At 47.3% G+C, this 17,748-nt stretch overlaps 2 protein-coding genes across 3 annotated transcripts; both read left to right on the forward strand.

Moving 5' to 3' along the window:
• Positions 1-1,980: 1,980 nt before the first annotated feature.
• Positions 1,981-6,701, forward strand: LOC133889258 (UMP-CMP kinase 2-like). Of its 2 annotated transcripts, none has more exons than XM_062329760.1 (9): positions 1,981-2,437; positions 2,569-2,625; positions 2,745-2,793; positions 2,997-3,114; positions 3,211-3,367; positions 3,906-3,986; positions 5,029-5,136; positions 5,616-5,680; positions 5,780-6,155. In XM_062329760.1, the coding sequence occupies exons 1-9, from the start codon at positions 2,363-2,365 to the stop codon at positions 5,826-5,828; spliced, it is 759 nt and encodes a 252-aa protein (XP_062185744.1). In that variant the 5' UTR covers positions 1,981-2,362; the 3' UTR covers positions 5,829-6,155. The 2 variants fall into 2 exon arrangements, with proteins under 2 accessions (XP_062185744.1, XP_062185745.1); XM_062329761.1 differs by lacking the exon at positions 5,780-6,155 and adding an exon at positions 6,467-6,701 and having other exon boundaries at positions 1,990-2,437.
• Positions 6,702-14,207: 7,506 nt separating this feature from the next.
• On the forward strand, positions 14,208-17,263 carry LOC133889823 (UNC93-like protein 1). The gene is made up of 2 exons (XM_062330301.1): positions 14,208-15,548; positions 16,679-17,263. The coding sequence occupies exons 1-2, from the start codon at positions 14,389-14,391 to the stop codon at positions 16,917-16,919; spliced, it is 1,401 nt and encodes a 466-aa protein (XP_062186285.1). The 5' UTR covers positions 14,208-14,388; the 3' UTR covers positions 16,920-17,263.
• Positions 17,264-17,748: the final 485 nt, after the last annotated feature.

A 17,748-nucleotide genomic window follows, 5' to 3' on the forward strand; every position in this document is an offset into this window, starting at 1 on the left:
ACTAAGTATTTCTACCTTTGATACCTAGACTACAACACAAGCGGCAAGGATAATCATGGAAAGATACTAGTAAACCCTAAACATAGGATTCATATTGACAAACATGCATTTAGAAAAATTAAAGATACACTTTCCTACAATGCGATCAATGTGATCAAGGACACTTGCCTTCAACCGCGGGTTGTTCAAACTCCTCAAACGTCTAGTCCTGCAGGTTCACAAACTGCTCATCTCCTATTGCAATCGCACACACTAGAAACAAATAAACACAAATATCTAAGAATAGTACATAAAACAGTAGCAAGGCATTATAAAAAAATTACTAACGGATAGTACTCGCTGCTACAATCGCGGGAGCGCAAGAATCGTCTAAATCGGAGCTCGTATGAAAAGGTTATGAGGGTTTTAAGCTACGGGGGCTTTTCTGAAAAAGTAAAGGGCTAAATTGTAAAAACAGAAGGTTTCAAGGACTTATTTGTAAAAATATTAGGGACCTATATGCAAATAAATAAACTACAAGGGGCAAACGTAAAATTGCAAGGCTGAAAAGGATCTTTTTGAAAACAAAAAAGTTTAGGGTCCTATATGTAAAATTACCTATTTAAAAGAATTAATAGATTAATTTTTATTACGAAAACCTAATTATGATGTCAGCACGTTGACGTGGCTGCTGAATCGGATCGGTTGGCTGACTGGGACTGCCATGTCAGACAAAACGATGACATTACAGCTGCCGTGGGTGCTGACTGGGTCTATGGTTCCGTGGACTAGTTGATGTGGCATGGTCCACTGGTCCATGGTGGACCAAAGGGGTATTGTTTTCGCCCGATCTAATCTGAGCCATCTATGCGAGATCGGACGACTGAGGGAGGGCTCACATGGGCTAGACGACGACGGCAGCTCGGGGATGACGGAGGGTCGCTGGAGAAGGGGAAAACGGCACTGCGCAGCTCGGGCGTCAACGCCGAGCGGCGGAAGGAGATCCTAGGGCTACGACGAGTTCATTTGACGAATCACCGAGCTTCGAGACAACTCGGGGGAGCGCGACAACGACGGCGCACCCCAACGGAGGTTCGGCGGCGACAAAGGCTTGATCTGGTGATGGAAAATTAGCGGTGAGCGGCGGGTGACGATGAGATGCTGTTGGTGAACACTGTTGCAAGCTCGGATGGCGTCGGGATCGCGCGAAGAAGCTCGGCGACGGCGAGGGAGGCTCGGTGGAGTCCGGCGGCGTCGCGGGAGATCTCGGGTGGGTAAAATCCGGCGAGATTTTGGGGCTTGGGCGCGGAGGAGTACAAGGGAGCGTGGCTAGGGTTCTGATTGCACTATATAGCCGCGGGCGGGGCAGCGGGTGCGAGATTCGCGGCGCGGGTGGAGAAGCGGCGATTTCAGACGGGTTGTTGCGGCGCGGCGCTGAGCGCGGAGACGGTTGCGGGAGGAGATATGTGAGGAAGGGGAGGGAGCTGACGGGCGTCACAAACCTACCCCTTATGATGAATCTGACCCTCGAGATTCAAAAGGATCGAAGAAGAGACTAGGAAACTCTGCTTTTAGATCATCTTCTCTCTCATGGTTTCTGCTTCTGAATTATGTTTCTGCTGACTTTGCACATTCGTACCTTCTTGTTCTAGATAACACGTTCTGATGTCTCGAGAATCTTGACTGGATATTCTAAATAAGAAAGATCCCCTGCATATTCAGTTCCTCCATCAACAATTGCTCTTCTGGAACCCTCAGATATTTCTTTAACTGTGAGACATGGAACATATCATGCACATCGGAGAGCTAGGGTAAAAATTTCAAACGATACGTCACTTCTCCTCTTCTAAATGGACCAAGATATCGATGTGCTAGCTTCCCTTTGACTTTAAATCTGCGAAGGCCTCTGATTGGTGACATATTAAGATACACAAAATCTTCAACTTCGAAGGTCAACTCTCGACGTTTCGTGGTTGCCTGTGAAGAGGAGCTCCCATGGCATGGTTAATTTGGGGGCTTTGTGTCTCTTGTAATCAGCTGCCATTGCTGGTTTAATTTTGGTACATGGATTGGAGGATGGTGCTCTCGCTGCAGCTCCCAGTCCAGTGTTGGGTAAGTGCTACGATGGGGCTGCATTGGGAATGAGTGTTGGGCCTTCTTGTAAAAGCCCAATCGTGAGCCCTCTTCCTCTTCTTCTCGTCCTCCGGCGCCGGCGGGCGGAGTGGAGACCTCATCGCATCGGCATCGCCGCCTTCTCTTTCCCAGCCTCCCGCCCAACCCCATCTCCACCGCCGGTGCTAGGTAGGGACCACATCACCAGCCCCGGCCAGCACTGACGGTTATCGGTGGGTGGGTAGGGAAGAGAAGCTCGAGCCCGCGTGGGATGTGGCGAAGGCGATTGGGCGCTCTCCTTCTCCGATCCCCGCCCTCTTGCCACTGGCGGCTCGTCCCCAGCGAGGTAACTAACCAATCTGCTCCTTTTTTCTTCACCTACCCTACCCTACCCTCTCACGCATTCCATGGAACACCTCGTCTGCAACTCACGTCCTCTTCTCTTGACGCTCTTCGTTATCGGGTTTTTGCTGGCAGGAACCTCTACCTCTTGCTCTGAATAATCATCTAGTCAACCTCTTCACATCTCAGGCTGTAAGTTTCTTTGTTCTTCATAGAGACCTGCATTTCTTTTCTGTTCGCAACAGCTACTCCTCTCAACAGTCACGAGCGCGTCTGAGTAACAGATTCTGTGGGATCTCTTCTTGCTCTAGGGGAGTGAGGGTGGCCATAACGAGAAGCCGTTTATTGCTTTCGTCTTAGGTAAAGTTTCCACTTTTGTTCTTCCTGAGATGAAGTTTGCAGTACTAGTTTTACATTCACTTTAATATATGAGTGTAAAGCACACACATATTTACTAGAGTTATACGGCGCTATTCACCAATGATTACCAGTGCTAGTTAAAGATGAGAATCATGCAGTTCAAATCCCATAGGGTCACATTGCTCATCAATTCTTATATGTAGGTGGTCCTGGGAGTGGCAAAGGAACACAATGTACCAAGATTGCTTCGAATTTCGGATTTGCCCATTTGAGCGCTGGCGATCTGCTACGGCATGAAATATCATCTGGCAGTGAGAAAGGGTAATATCTTGTCATGTGATCCACTATTAATTTTGTGATGCCCTACACAAATGATTTCGGTGCATTGGTTTATCGCTAAGCATGGTTGCACGTCAGGGAGTTGATATTAGAGATAATAAAGGAAGGGAGGATTGTCCCATCAGAGATAACCGTCGAACTGATCAGAAAAGCAATGGAAATGAGCAATGCTAGAAAGGTTCTTATTGATGGTTTCCCAAGGTGTGAGGAAAACAGAATCTCCTTTGAAAGAATTGTAAGTTCTCTGTTTGAGCACTGAGTTACTTTAAAACTCCAGGGTTTCCTATTAATTGACTCATTGCCTGTTGTGGCCAAAGTTCTTGCACTTCATCACTTCTGATTGAATTTGTTTGGCAAGACAGCACATGTAAGATTGTATGAACTTTTCTGGTGTGCAGATCTGTTGACTGTTTGCATCACTGCATCAGTATTCATGCATACCTAGACTTCTATTACTAGTAAATCGTATGCTATCAGTGCATGATGACAAATGAATGAATAACTTTGTGATGGTAGAGAATGATGCACTCAGTAAGTGCTGTGTAACTAATAACTTGTATTACTGTGGCCGGTTAGTTTTAGTGCCATCAGGGTGCAAGGTCTTGTTGCATCAACTAGTAAGAGTACTGAGATTAAATTGTGCTGTTGTGGTCAGTTATCAAGAAGACTAGCATGCCAACTGAAATATTTTAGTTGTTATTTATAGTCATCTAAATTAATATTGTATCATACCTGTTCTGATTCATCGATAAATTACCTCCAAATACTTTCAGATTGGTACAGAACCAGACATTGTGGTTTTCTTTGACTGTTATGAGGATGAGATGGTTAAACGCCTCCTAAGCCGTAACCAGGTTGGTCTCCTTACTTCCTATCATACTTATGGAGTAAACTGCTCTAGATATAGATATTGTTGGAATTGATCCTGTGAGAGGTGGGTCGTATGAACACACACTGGGCACATGAGTTTTCTTGTTGCCAGCAATTTCTGATATTTATTTAAACACCTAAAAGCTTATAGCTGCTAACAGCCTCTACTATTGGATTAAAACTCATCCAAAGGTGTACATTACAGGGGGGGGGGGGTGTCAGCCCAATATATAGGCACAGCAACTGTCATATTGTTTGCTACTGACCTACTGTTGCTAACCAATACACAAGGATTATCCTAACAGATGCGCCTTACCGAAATTGTACTCTCCTACTGGCGCGTCAAAATTTTAGCAATAATCCATATGAGCTATCCTAATATTGTAATTTCCACCCATTAATTTCCGTATGACACTCAACTGCATGATAGTGTAAGGAACTACTCAGTGCCTTGTCATAATAGAAATTTCTTCATATGTTATTTAAATAAAATAAAATAAAGACCAACTTCTTTAGTTAAGCAATCTAAGGCACATAAATTGCACAAAAACCTAAGTCACACGAGGATCGCTAAAGTAAAGGTAGGACATTGCGACTTATGGAGTACATAAGTTGCTATAAAAGTACAACCAGGAGATTGCTAATCTGGTTATAGTTAGTTTGTTGCAAATATGACAATAGACATCTGAATCTAGTGAAGTTTGATGCAACTCTGACAATACAAATGCGAATCTATTGAGTTTACTTCTATGTTATGTTGAACCCCCCTTTTTCCTATTATTTTGAGTAAATTTCAAAAACCTACAGCTATTTTGACACATGTTGCAAAAAAAAAAAAACAACTTCTAGTGCTCATTTAAAAAACCTACAACTATTTTTGTAGTTTTTTGCAACATGTGTCAAAATAGTTGTAGGTTTTTGAAATGGGTACCAGAAGTTGTAGTTTTCTGCAACATATGTCAAAATAGTTGTAGGTTTTTGAAATTTACTCTATTGTTTTTCATTTTTCTCATGTATGCATTGCAGGGACGGGTTGATGATAACATTGAGACAATCAAGAAGCGTCTAAAAGTGTTTGAGAGCTTGAATATTCCTGTTGTTGACTATTACTCTTCTAGGGGAAAAGTTCACAAGGTAATTGAACTATTTTGTTTTGCACACGTCTTCCCAAATGGGACAATTTATCTTTCATTAAATTGCCATCTTAGTTCTGTTCCAAAGTTGACCTATAAAGCTCTTAATGTAGAGTGTTACACTGTTTCCATCTGAATCTCAATGTGTACTCGAGAAACATATGGTTAGCAAAGCTTAATTGGTGACATTTGTCAAAACAGAGAGATAAACTATGATGCAATTTCCTTGTGTTTAAATTGATATTACTGTAAGAGACCTATTTTCTTTGGTTTGATGGAAGAGAAGTGATATCTACTGATTGATTTGATATTAGACGAGCAGCCATATTATTATCGATCAGGGGGCAATGCACATACATTAAGTGACTAATTGCTGGAAAAGGGATAGGAACAAGGAATATATTTGATAGAATGGTTTTTTAATGTCATCTTGAGGATCTAGTATTTGTAAGATTACAGTTTTTTGGCCATTGCATGCAGATAAATGCAACAGGAACTGCAGATGAGATCTTTGAAGCAGTCCGCAAGCTGTTTTCTTCCTTAAGGTAAATCCTGATGTTTGACACATGAATTTTCTCTGAAAGAATAACAAAAAGAAATTTCTCTGATAGAAATGATCGTGATCATGTTTTTTCGTCTCCAAGAAAAAGAGACCATAGATTTGGTGGGTCTCATTATATGCGCTTGAGTTAGCAAACCGTGTGTGGTGTTCCTGGAGGAGCTTCATTCTTGCATTATCTGATTGCTTGCAGATTATTCTCTAATAGCACCAAATTGGCTTTGTATGTTGTCAGTTGTCATATGTGATACTGAGTTGTCTTTTAGCAACAATTTGAGTATTTGACACTTCAAAAGCTTGCCGTTGTAGCTAGGGTGGACCATGAGCTAAGAAAAACATTATTGCTTGTAAGATCTTGACTATTGTGATTATGTGCCTTTTGTGTTGATGGTTCACAACAAAGAAAGACACATTCACAAGCAATACGAACATATACCATTTTTCTTTTGGCGTTGATGGCAACAATAGCGTAAGATAAGGATGGAGCGGCTTCTACTTTGTCTTTTTGTTGACTCCTTGAACCTATGCTTGTATCAAGTTTGTTGACCCATTAAAATGGCAGCAACAGCATCTACAGGTCCTAACATTTAATATGGAGTTATATTGTCATATAAAATGTCATATAAAATGGTGTTGTAATCATTTGGCCAATATTTAGAACAACTCCTGCATGACTCGTTAACCTACAGGTGAATGAAAATTGATGCAAGTTTCAAACTTTAGAATATCTTGAACCAAGACGATGACCAACAGAAACTTATCCTCTCTGCAGGTTATCTTCTTCCACTGAACCTGGGGGTGACTTTTAGCTACGCTCATGTATTTTCCTTGAAGACAGTTGCCACTTTGGCTAGGACCCAAAGATTCTCTCTTTTATTCCTTCACACATTTACATTTTTGGCAAGGTAATTGTACATATACGCCCCCTGCTCATCACCCAATAATGGCCGCTGAAACACGGAGGACCTCTGAAATGCCGAACCCTAATATTGTGGAAAGTTTGCCCACGCTTTACGCTTGGTTTGATTTTCTACGTGGTTATGTTTCTTTTCTGCTCTGAGATATACAACGAAATGGTTTCTGGTGCCCGATCTGGCTGAAACAATTGGAAGTTGAAATCCTGGCCTGAGATCTTACCTCTGAATCATACCTTGGTAGTCTGCTAGTTGCCGTGGCTGGCTTGCCACGGTCGTTTCAGAATTTAGAATAGCAGGCAGCCGGTTGACGAACCCTTGCTTAGTTCCCGGGCGGGATGGGTGATGATTTTTAAATGGAGTGTTGCGTGAAGCAGTGGTAGCCTTTTTGTTTTGCTGCAGCCGGCACATATAGATTATTTTTGTCACATGTTGGTGCTGAATTGATCCGAGGCAGACGCTACGGAAGAACGGGAGGATACACGGGTGAAGTGACAACCAAAAAAGATAACCTGGTGAATGGAAGGCCGGCAGTGCCACGCATGTCAAAGGAGCTGAACTCGTTATTCTTGTTTAACAAGAGCATAGAAACGGATGGGGTATGTCATTATCATCCTGAATCCTGAGAGCCAAATGCATTACCAGTAGAGTAGTAGCAGTTAGACTTGTTGAATTTGATGATGACGATTACATACGGACTGCCGTCTAGATGCGTTTGAAATGCGGAAGTCTCCTTGGAAAAGGAATATCTAGTGCTATAGTTTGTAATTTAAAGTAGCTGGGATTTTGGATTCGACGGTCTAGGGACCTGTCAAGAAGCATCACAAGCAACAGATGCACAATGCCAAATCTACCTATCTATCAAGTGCGTGACGAGGTTATGTATGGAATTTTTTGGCAGCAAGAGATGCACGATGCAAAAGCTATGCCATCACCTTTCGAGAGTCCACACAAGCTGCCAACCATGCCTACATCGGAGCATCGGTGTCATGTACAGATCACAAGCCAAGCCACCTCCAAATTGGTCACGAACGCACTTGGCACTCCAGAGCATATCCAAGGTTTTAGTTGGTCATCACATACACAAACTTAAGACACAAAGGGTAAATACAAAATATTCCTTTCAAATCATTTTGCACATAGTGCTCATGCAAACATATATATTGTTTAGTGCTGGTCGGCTCGGAAATGTCGATGCAATCTCTCGCTCCCTTATTAGCACAAATGGTTGTAGATTAAGACATGGTTGTATAGAAATGTCTCCATCAACATATGCGTAATAAAGTATTTCTCAGAATCTGTTATATGATGCTACCAAATAACATTGCTGAAACGACATATATTTCAGTCTCGAGGTACCATGTTTCAAATACTATGTGCTGTGTACCAACTCAGAGGGAGGTCTGGGGTGAATATTTTCTTCGTAATACAAAGATGCATAGTTTCCTCCTAGGTATTCTGAACACGAAAACTTGAGCTTGCATTGCATGATTGATTATGTAGCTGATACTACTAACGACGAAAGCTTGGGTGTCCTGATCAATAGCAGGTTGTTGTCTTATACTCCAAAGAATAAACGAATGTGATTTGCTAGGTACGACAGAGATGCAGTAGTGATCAGGTCAAAAATTCCAAACTGAAGTATCTCAGTGTTGCGTCTTTGTGGTCATCAGCCAGGAATATTGGCCAGTTTGGCCCTATTGTCAACTTGTTGAGCCAGATGCGAATGAATCTTGACAGGGGTAAGGTTTATTTTCTTTAGGTATCGGGTGAACCGCACAAATTCAGAAAACAAATTTAAGATTTAGGTAATTATTTCTGAAGTACACCAACAAGTAATCAATCTCTTCTCAATTTTTGAACTTTATTTGGTACAGAAAAAATAAATTACACTAGGAATATATGACAATAAGATTAAAAGGTAACTCTGTTTCATATGATATTTTTGACTTTGTACTGCAGTAAATCAGTTAATGTGAACGTTGCCTATTTTTACAATAAGATGTTTGAGTAAAATACTACATAGATCCACAATGTCACAAAAGAACCATGTGACACAGGTGTTTGGCACCTGCTGCTCCAATGCTTCGAATGGGCCAACCCCCGCTTGGTGCAGCAGGGTGAGCTAGAGCGCCGCGGCCACACGTGCACTGGACCTCGCGTAGGTCTCCGCAGTTTTAACCATCACCTTTGCAACAGATCATAGCCAGAAGAGCGGCATAATCGACGTCTCCGAGTCAGAGGGTAATGGCGAACATCTAGCCCAAGCCTGCTCACAGCATCGGAGGTGATTCGGGCAACCTCCGATGCACGTGCAACTAACTGCTGGCACTCCGAACGCAGCACCCCCTCCGATGCTTGAGCCTCCTCCAGCTCTCACTGTGCCTCGACCACCGCAGTCCGAAGGGTCTTAATTTCAGCTTCGACCGACACACAAGCTGTGTTGCCCACGTCAGCAAACTCCCTCGCCTCTCGAAGATCTTCAGTAGCCTTCCGCGCCTCAATCTCCGCACGCTCCCGCTTCGACACCTCCTCCCGCAGAAGACCCTCCTCCCGCTCGCGGAGTGTCGTCTCCTAATGTAGATGACCTCCGCAGACTCCGCCTGCTTCCGAGCCTCCTCCAAGGCCTGACGAAGGCCTGCCACCTTGTCGCGGGCCGCAGCAAGGGCCTGATGCCCCCCATCTCCTAGCGCCTTCGTCAAAATCACTTGCTACGAAGCACAGCAAAAAAAGAAAAAGACAAGATGAACCGCTCAAAACCAGATGCCAGATCTGGCAGACCGCGGCTAACTACTGACCTGCAAGGCCACTGCTGCAAGGCGTGCCTCCACTTCCTCTAGCGGACGCCGGACCATCAATCACTCGACCTCCCCACTCCGGAGGAGAGATGAGGCCGTGAAGAAAGCCCTTAACGCCTCCGGGTGCAATGCGAAGTTGTCCGGAGTCAAGACCTCAAGGCTAGGGCCCCCCTTGGCTGTTGCGAAGGGAGCCCCTGCGGAGGGTCCAGCGCCCCCAGTGCAGGCCGCCAAGGTCGAGTCATAAACCAGCTCGATGCTCCGCGGCGGCGAGGCCGTGTCCCCTGAAGCAGCCTTCAAGGACACCTCCGGAGGGGTCCCCGACCCCTACGGGGCTCTGAAACCTCTAGAGGAGATGTCAAGGACACACCCATCTCGGTGGTCACTGCAAGATTCCAAGAAGCACAAATCAAGATACTGGTGCACGTCCAAAACAAGATATAACTAACAAAGAAACAATGTCTCACTAAGTCCCTCAACCCCTCTCATAGAAGGGCCCATGACGTCATCGGCGTTTGAACCAGCGAGCCCAAAGTCATATTCCATGGAGGCCACACCTCTTCAGCTCTGGCCGTGGCCGGGAATGTCCGAAGGGGCCAGACCCTTCCTCTGGTCACCACCTCCGAGCTAACCTTCAGTTTCGGACAGACCGCCTGAGCTCCCGACCTGCCTTTGGCGCTTCCTGCGGACCAGTGGCACCTCGGACGATTCGGCAGTTGAGCCGGCATGTCGAGCCCGGAGTGGCTTCGCACGAATCGCAGGAGCTGCGCGCGCTCGTTTCCCAATGACCTTAGGCTCGGTGGATCCCGCCACATCGGAGCCACCACCCCGAAATGATAGCAGATGCGGTTGTACCGCTCCCAGCTCTTTGTCAGAGCCACCCGCCGCTTCCGCTCCGCGTCAGTAGGAGGGCCCATGATCACCTCCGCATTCTCTGCCACTCGCTCCAGCAGAAGGCAGCTCTCTGAAAGGAAAAGACAGCTCACATATGTGAATCCAAAACTAGACAACGAAGAGGACTCACCAGAGCTAATGGTAGACCCGGAGTACACATTCGGTCACCATTCCGCACCTTGCTCGAAGACACAGTCCCAGCCCGCCTGAAAGGGCTGAACGCTCAGCACGGTGAACTCCTCCACGAGATCACGCATGCTCATCTTTCCAGCCACCTTCTGGAGGAGGGCCAGCCACGAAGTGAACTGGTCGTACGTGATGTCCGGCTCTAGCTTCGGGACATATGTGATATCCTGGTTTGTGGAGCGAAGGGGGGATCCGAAGCCGGCGTCATAGTAAAACCATTACTGCGACCAGCCGGTGTACCACCAGCCGTTAATGGCCTTCGCTGGAAAGGCATCGCGGTACAACGACCGCATTTGAAAATTGACGCTGCCGAAGTTGAGAGCCTTCTTCACCCCGTCCTCCTTGAGCATCTTCGGCTGACAGCTAGCAAAGTGGAGGGCTGCGAAGAAATCCCCCTCCCTTCGCACCCCTCCGCCCGCATGGCCCACTCGAAGGTGGCTAGGTGGGCAATGGCATTGACATGGAGTTGCAAAAGCTCCATGTAGAAGTGGCGGAGCACCTCCTCGAGCAACGACATCGCTGAAAAGCCCAGGCCCGCTTCAAAGAAGGCCTTGAATACCATGACCTCGTGGGCTAAAGGCTCCGAGACCTCCTCTTTCAGCGGAGCCCGAACGACGGCTCTAGAGGGAGTTTTTCCCTCCCTAACCATCCGATCAAGCTCCTCGTCGTCAATAGAAGACACACCCAACACGGTGGTCTACTAGGGATGTGTCCTGCTGGCGCGGCGGAGCTCCACGCTTGGCGACGGCCCTAGCGGCGGTGGAGGAATCGGCACCATCTGAAGGCCCACTGCCACGGCCGCATCGGCGGCTTTGCTCGCTGCCTGAGTTCCGGATCCACCTGGGGCACTTGAGCTAGCCATGCGGATCGCAGGAAGGTGGCAAAAGGTGCTGAATGGCAGGAAAGAGGGAAGAACAGCAATCTATGAATGCGCGCGCAAAAACAGGAACAACTGGAGATAAGAACAAGGCGCAAAGTGAGATCGCTGCTCAAAGTAATCCCTCTCGTGATGAAGATAAGGGAGAGATTACTTCCCCTAGGGAAACGAGCGCACACCTTATCCCTCCACCTGCCAGGCTACGGTCATGGGGGAACGGAACCGCTCCCCACGACCCCCCAGCCACAAGATGCCACGCGTCCCACGTCTGCCTAACAAGGTGTCATCATGCCTTTTTCACAGGGCGCATTCAATGCCCACTGTCACCGGCATCCCCAAACGGTCAGTTCAAATCAAGTGGATTGAATCTTCCAAGGCAAACCAAACAATACTATGGGCCATAAGCCATCAACAGTGAAGCCAGGGATCATTGGAGGCCCTGTTCCGAAAGAACTACGGGCCCAGCCGCTCCGCTGGTCTCCCTCGCCAGGGCTCAGCTAGACTAGGCCTATGGACCTAAGCCCCCGAAGGCCGCTTTCAGACCTCCAAGCTTCGGGGAGGCCTCAGTCTCCCGGACCCATGCCTCCCACGACCCCAGCCTCCGGAGCCTTGGTAGGCTTACCAAAGGCTACAGAGTGAGTCATCAAGCCTCAAAAAACATCTACCAGAGGAGGAACGCCGGTCATCCTTTCCCTGCAAGGAAGTGACCGACATTCAATACCAAGGCTAGTGGACGCCATCCTGACATGATGACGCAAGTGGAGGACGCCTGACACACGGAACAATGCAGCGTCGGGCCGCATTTGGCGACCGGCCCTGCACCAACCCCGGGGTTGGTTCAGCCCCTGTATTTGCCGTGGTAGATATTATCTCCTGAATAAGGTAAAAGGTAGTTTTACCTAGACCCACGCCATGTAATTCGGCCGGTCCTAGATCTTTTTTAGTAGCGATAACTTATACGTTGTGTCACGGGTAGCCCTATAAATACAGGGCCTTGGCCTTCAGGCTAAGCAGGCAATCTTTTCTACTATCAATACATTTTCGATGTCCCTTCCTCTCAAATTTCGTCTCCAAGCTTGAGTCTTCTCCTTAGAAGAAACTCTCGCCGTACTTATTAGAGCAAGATGATTTTTTGCTCCAACACCCACCCATCTCCAGCAACACCTCTCGGTGCCCAACTACTCCCTCTACACGAGTCGCCTCTACTCCCCTCATGCCGCCTCCATGGCTCTACTCCGGCGCCGGTGACTCGTCCTCCTCCCCATCGGATCTAATGGGGAGAGGATGGTAGTGAGGTCTTGGGGTCGACACTGGGGGGGGGGGGAAGGGGAGACCCGCCTAGGGTTTCCCTGCCGCTGCTGCTGCTGCTGCCTACAACTCCATTGCCAGAACCCTGTCCCATGCCTCACCTTCAGGTCACCCTCCCCATTATCAGGCTCAATAGACCTAACTCCTCCTCCGATCATTGCTGCTAGACTTCATCTCTCCACCGGTTGCCACCACCTCCACCCCCACAACCAGTCCCACTGTGTTCAGCCGCCCTCCTCCTCCGCTAGTCCATGCCCTCGATGTCTCCTATGCCCCATCGACCTCAGGGGTCGAGTCATCAGCTCTCGCTAGATGCCTTGCCTTTCACACCGTTGGTGAAAGGCTCACCATCGCACTCCTCCCCAGGCATGTCGTGGATGGAAAACTCCTTACCCCTACCCCGAAGCATCACATTCCTTTGGGTCTCATGACGGATGTGTGTCGTCCAGCCCCTCCTTGCTCGCCTGCGGTCGCTACTACACCAGCGCCTACCCAGAATCACCTTATTGTTGTGCATGCGCCGCCAGTGTGCACCTAACCTCATACGGTCATTGACCTCATGCGGTCATTGTGCTCACTGTGCCACCCACAAGTGATAATGCGGGCTGGCAGGTCTCCACCAGGCGTTAGGCCTGGTGTCAGATGGATCGTCCTGCTCTTGTACCTCGATGGGAGCCGAAGCCACCCCTCCGCCATGGATGTGGAGAGGTGACATATTGCCAGTCAATCTCCACCTTGGATGCGGTTGTCAGTTTATCACCAGATCATTCGTTTGATGTAGGTTATGCGGTCCCAACACCACCATTGACAGGGGAGGCGCCACCTTAGAGATCCACCATCACTGGGGCTGATGGTGCTTCTTTCTTTGTTGCCACCGACATCCACCTCCATTTCCACCGCAGGCTATCTTTGTAATTGTAATTGGGAGTCTTTGAACAGCACCATGTTTGTGTATTTTCATTTGTTAATCATTTCGAGTTGCATATTGTGTATGACTTATAGGATTATGATATTGTTAATGTGCTTCATGATTATTTCCTTGCAATCCAAGTTGTGTGTTCTTGTAGTCCAGATTTGCATGAGTATTTGATTAGGTTTTAGTCCTATGGTTATCTGGGTAGTATGAACTAGGATTTGGTAGCACCATTACTTTGCTATTAATCTCCCATTGTCGTTCCATCTTAATACTAATGTAGGAAGACGTCCTTGCGTTATGATTTTATGTAGTATTTCCACTAGCATAGCACGGTGTAGATAGGTGTTTGTGTGTAGAGATTGTTATTTTCTCTCAGTTATATTATTCATTGAAACAAACACCATAATCATAGGAAAAACGCTTGCCACCATATATTTTGGATTGTATCATTTTTCTATGACAAAATTTAAATATTGTTAGACTAATTGTTCCGTTCTTTAGTTTTAAAATTGCAACTCTCCAGAGAATCAATCACTTGGCAGCATCCCTCCAAATGTTACAGATGCAGTTTCACTTGACATATAATACTTCCAAATGTCGCAATGCGGTCGCGTTGGTTCATCTTCTTCCTCCGAAATGTAACAAGAATGCCAAGGCAATGATGCCAAAGCAAGAAAGAATCCAGCACGGATTATCTATAAATAGCGCCCTCTTCGCCTTGGTATCCCAACGGCGTCCCCTCCTGATCGACTCGACTGAATTGAATCCTAGCAAATCAATCAGAGGGGCAGGAGGAGGGAATTCATGGCCGTGACGCAGCCGCCGCCGGAGGGAGAGGGGTTGGAGGCGCCGGGCCTCCTGCGTTACAACTCCCCTCTTGCGCAGGTGTCCCTGCTCGGCCTAATCTGCTTCTGCTGTCCCGGCATGTTCAACGCGCTCTCCGGCCTCGGCGGCGGCGGCCAGCTCGACCACACCACCGCCGACAACGCCAACACCGCCCTCTACGCCTGCTTCGCCGTCTTCGGCATCCTCGGCGGCGGGGCCCACAACCTACTCGGCCCTCGTACCACCCTCCTCCTCGGCGCCCTCACCTACCCGCTCTACGCCGCCTCCTTTCTCTACTACAACCACCGCCCGGGCTCCCAGGCCTTCCCCGTCGCCGCCGGCGCGCTCCTCGGCGCTGGCGCGGGGCTCCTCTGGGCAGCGCAGGGCGCCATCATGACCTCCTACCCGCCGCCCAACCGCCGGGGAACCTACATCTCCCTCTTCTGGTGCCTCTTCAACCTCGGCGGCGTCCTCGGTGGCCTCCTCCCCTTCTCCTTCAACTACCATCGCGGCAACGACGCCGCCAGCGTCAACGACGGCACCTACATTGCCTTCATGGCCTTCATGCTCCTCGGCGCGGCCCTCACCCTCCTCGTCCTCCCGCCCAGCAAGATAGTCCGCGACGACGGCACCAGGGCCACCAGGGTCACCTACTCCTCGCCGGCCACCGAGGGCGCCGAGATCATCCTCCTCTTCGCCAACTGGAAGATGCTGCTCGTGCTCCCCACTGCATGGGCCAGCAACTTCTTCTACACCTACCAGTTCAACAACGTCAACGGCCTCCTCTTCACGCTCCGCACCAAGGGCCTCAACAACGTCTTCTACTGGGGCGCGCAGATGCTCGGCTCCGCCGGCATCGGATACTTCCTCGACTTTGGGTTCGCCAGCCGCAGGAAGAGGGGTCTCGTCGGGGTCGCAGCCGTCGCCGTGCTCGGCACCGCCATCTGGGGAGGAGGACTCGCCAACCAGCTCAGGTACACCGACGGCAAGTGGCCCGAGCTCATTGATTTCAAGGGTGGCCGGCGCTACGCCGGACCGTTCCTGCTCTACTTCAGCTACGGATTGCTAGATGCCATGTTCCAGAGCCTCATCTACTGGATTATCGGCGCGCTTGCAAACGACTCACAGATCCTCAGCAGGTAATGATTCCTCCAACTGAATCCCATCTTATCAGTATCTTGTTTTGGTTTTGGTTTGGTACCACTCGATCACTCACTAGTTCTTAGCCTTTTATAAGATGATGCCATTGTCACTGATTAAAAGTTGCTTAGCTCGGAACGTTTTATAGATAATCAATCGGCAGAAATAAATAGGTTCAAGTTGGTGTCGGTGACTTACCAATGTTGAGGATGCTCAACTAACAATTCAGGTTGGTAGGCAAAACATAGATAGAGTGCTGAAGACTGACAAAACACAGTTTGATAAAATAACATGTATCATCCTGGTAGTCAGGAAAAAAGATCTCTTGCCCTCGTTTTCACTCTCTGAACAATTCCAGTATTCCTTGATTTCTGGTAGCAGAGTACACTGTGCTTAGCAAAGTTCCGATGTTGAAATGGATAAAGTACCCCGAATATTTCTGTTGGTCAAACTTTGTGGACCTTGAGTTGGTGATCCCACTGACTACTGATTGCTTAATCCTACTTTTAATATTAAGTCATGCAACCCATGCTGCCAACATGTCATCTTAATGTCATCTGAAATTAGGTTGTGCCCTTTTCATGCATAGTAGGTAACTGAAGACGTGGGATTTTGGAGACTTGAGTTATGACCAACACAGAATATATTGGTTGAGCAACAGGGAGCACTGCTAAATTTTTAAGATAGTTTCCAAGCTTCCCCTGTTCCCATTTATTAGATGCTGAAATTCATCTTTGAGATTGCCTGTCATTTATGATAGCGGAAGACGTCCAACAACAAAACTTGAGACCAATTGGGGATAATGATTCTTATCCAGCTTTCCCTCAAAAGATTCTTATCCAACATGCCTTTTTTAAATTCCTATCTCGGACAGCATTCTTAATATGCTTCTGCATGCTTTTGTGAATTGTTTTTTGGAGTGCAAGACCTCTTGAGCATGTGCAAATGAAGAATAGGGGAGGAGAGAAAATGACCACAGCACACAATTTTCCACAAACTAAAAAGATCAAATCCTTTAGCACACATTTGCTGTGGCTCAAAACTCTTGTCAATCCATCCATCTTTGAAGCATGCATGTGGCGTGGATCAAACAAACCACTTGCTGAACTACTCTTCAATTGTTGTGCAGGTACGTTGGGTTCTACAAGGGGGTGCAGAGTGCGGGAGCGGCTGTCGCATGGCAACTCGACACGCACAAGACATCCCTGATATCCCAGCTGGTTGTGAACTGGGGGCTTATGACAGTCAGCTACCCCTTGCTTGCCCTGCTGGTGTTCTTGGCTGTGAAGGACGAAGACAATTCGATTTCCTCAGTGGAGGACGGCAAGGAGAAAGATAGTAAGTTGTCTGCGCCAACCAGCTTCCACTGAGGATCGAGACATGTAATGGGTTTTCAGTGTGTGCTTCTTCCTTTGCGCTTGTGCACACCATAGAAACCAAGCAATTACAGAGAATTTAGGCTGTGCTGTTTACCTTACCTATGTGGAGTAGCTCATTTCGGGGTGGTAATGTTCATTGGCGATGTAATGGGATTCTTGCTGTATTGCGATTTGTTTAGCGTTTCTACGGCTGTAGTATAGTCGCATTCCTTGTTTGAACTGTTGTGTAAGGTAGCTAAGGTTTCAGGTGTAATCAAGAAAAACAGGACGGATATTTTCGGTCCGACCGACTGAATGAAGGCTTGCGAAGTAAATATGAGATGCAATAATGGCTATCCAACACTATCTATGTTCGACTTCGAATCCGAGAAAAAAAGATAGGATATATGATGATTGGTATCCATTCGAAGTATCTGAATGTTAGGTGTTACGAGAAAGCCTATTGCGATTTTACTTAAAAATATGATAATATATTGGTAGATTTTCACACATCCGTAGACAGATAATACTGAATACTCTTATTTTCACATCTCAATGATCACTCTCTACGTGCTCATTTTGATTGCACTCATATATTGTTTAATATGTTGTGTGGGGATCCAAATGAAGTAAAAAATTTCCAACTATTTGACTAACCGAAAGCTTACGACACTATCCACCCCGACTTCGAGAAACAAATATAGGATATGATACATTATGAAATAATTATTCGGTACTATCAGTGTTTGACTCTGACTGAGAAAAAAATGTGAGATATGATACAAGATGAGCTATATCCATTCGTATCCAATCCGATTACACCCCTAGGACCACACACCGA

Source organism: Phragmites australis, chromosome 13 (genome assembly GCF_958298935.1).
Source record: "Phragmites australis chromosome 13, lpPhrAust1.1, whole genome shotgun sequence".
NCBI classification, from domain to species: Eukaryota; Viridiplantae; Streptophyta; class Magnoliopsida; order Poales; family Poaceae; genus Phragmites; species Phragmites australis.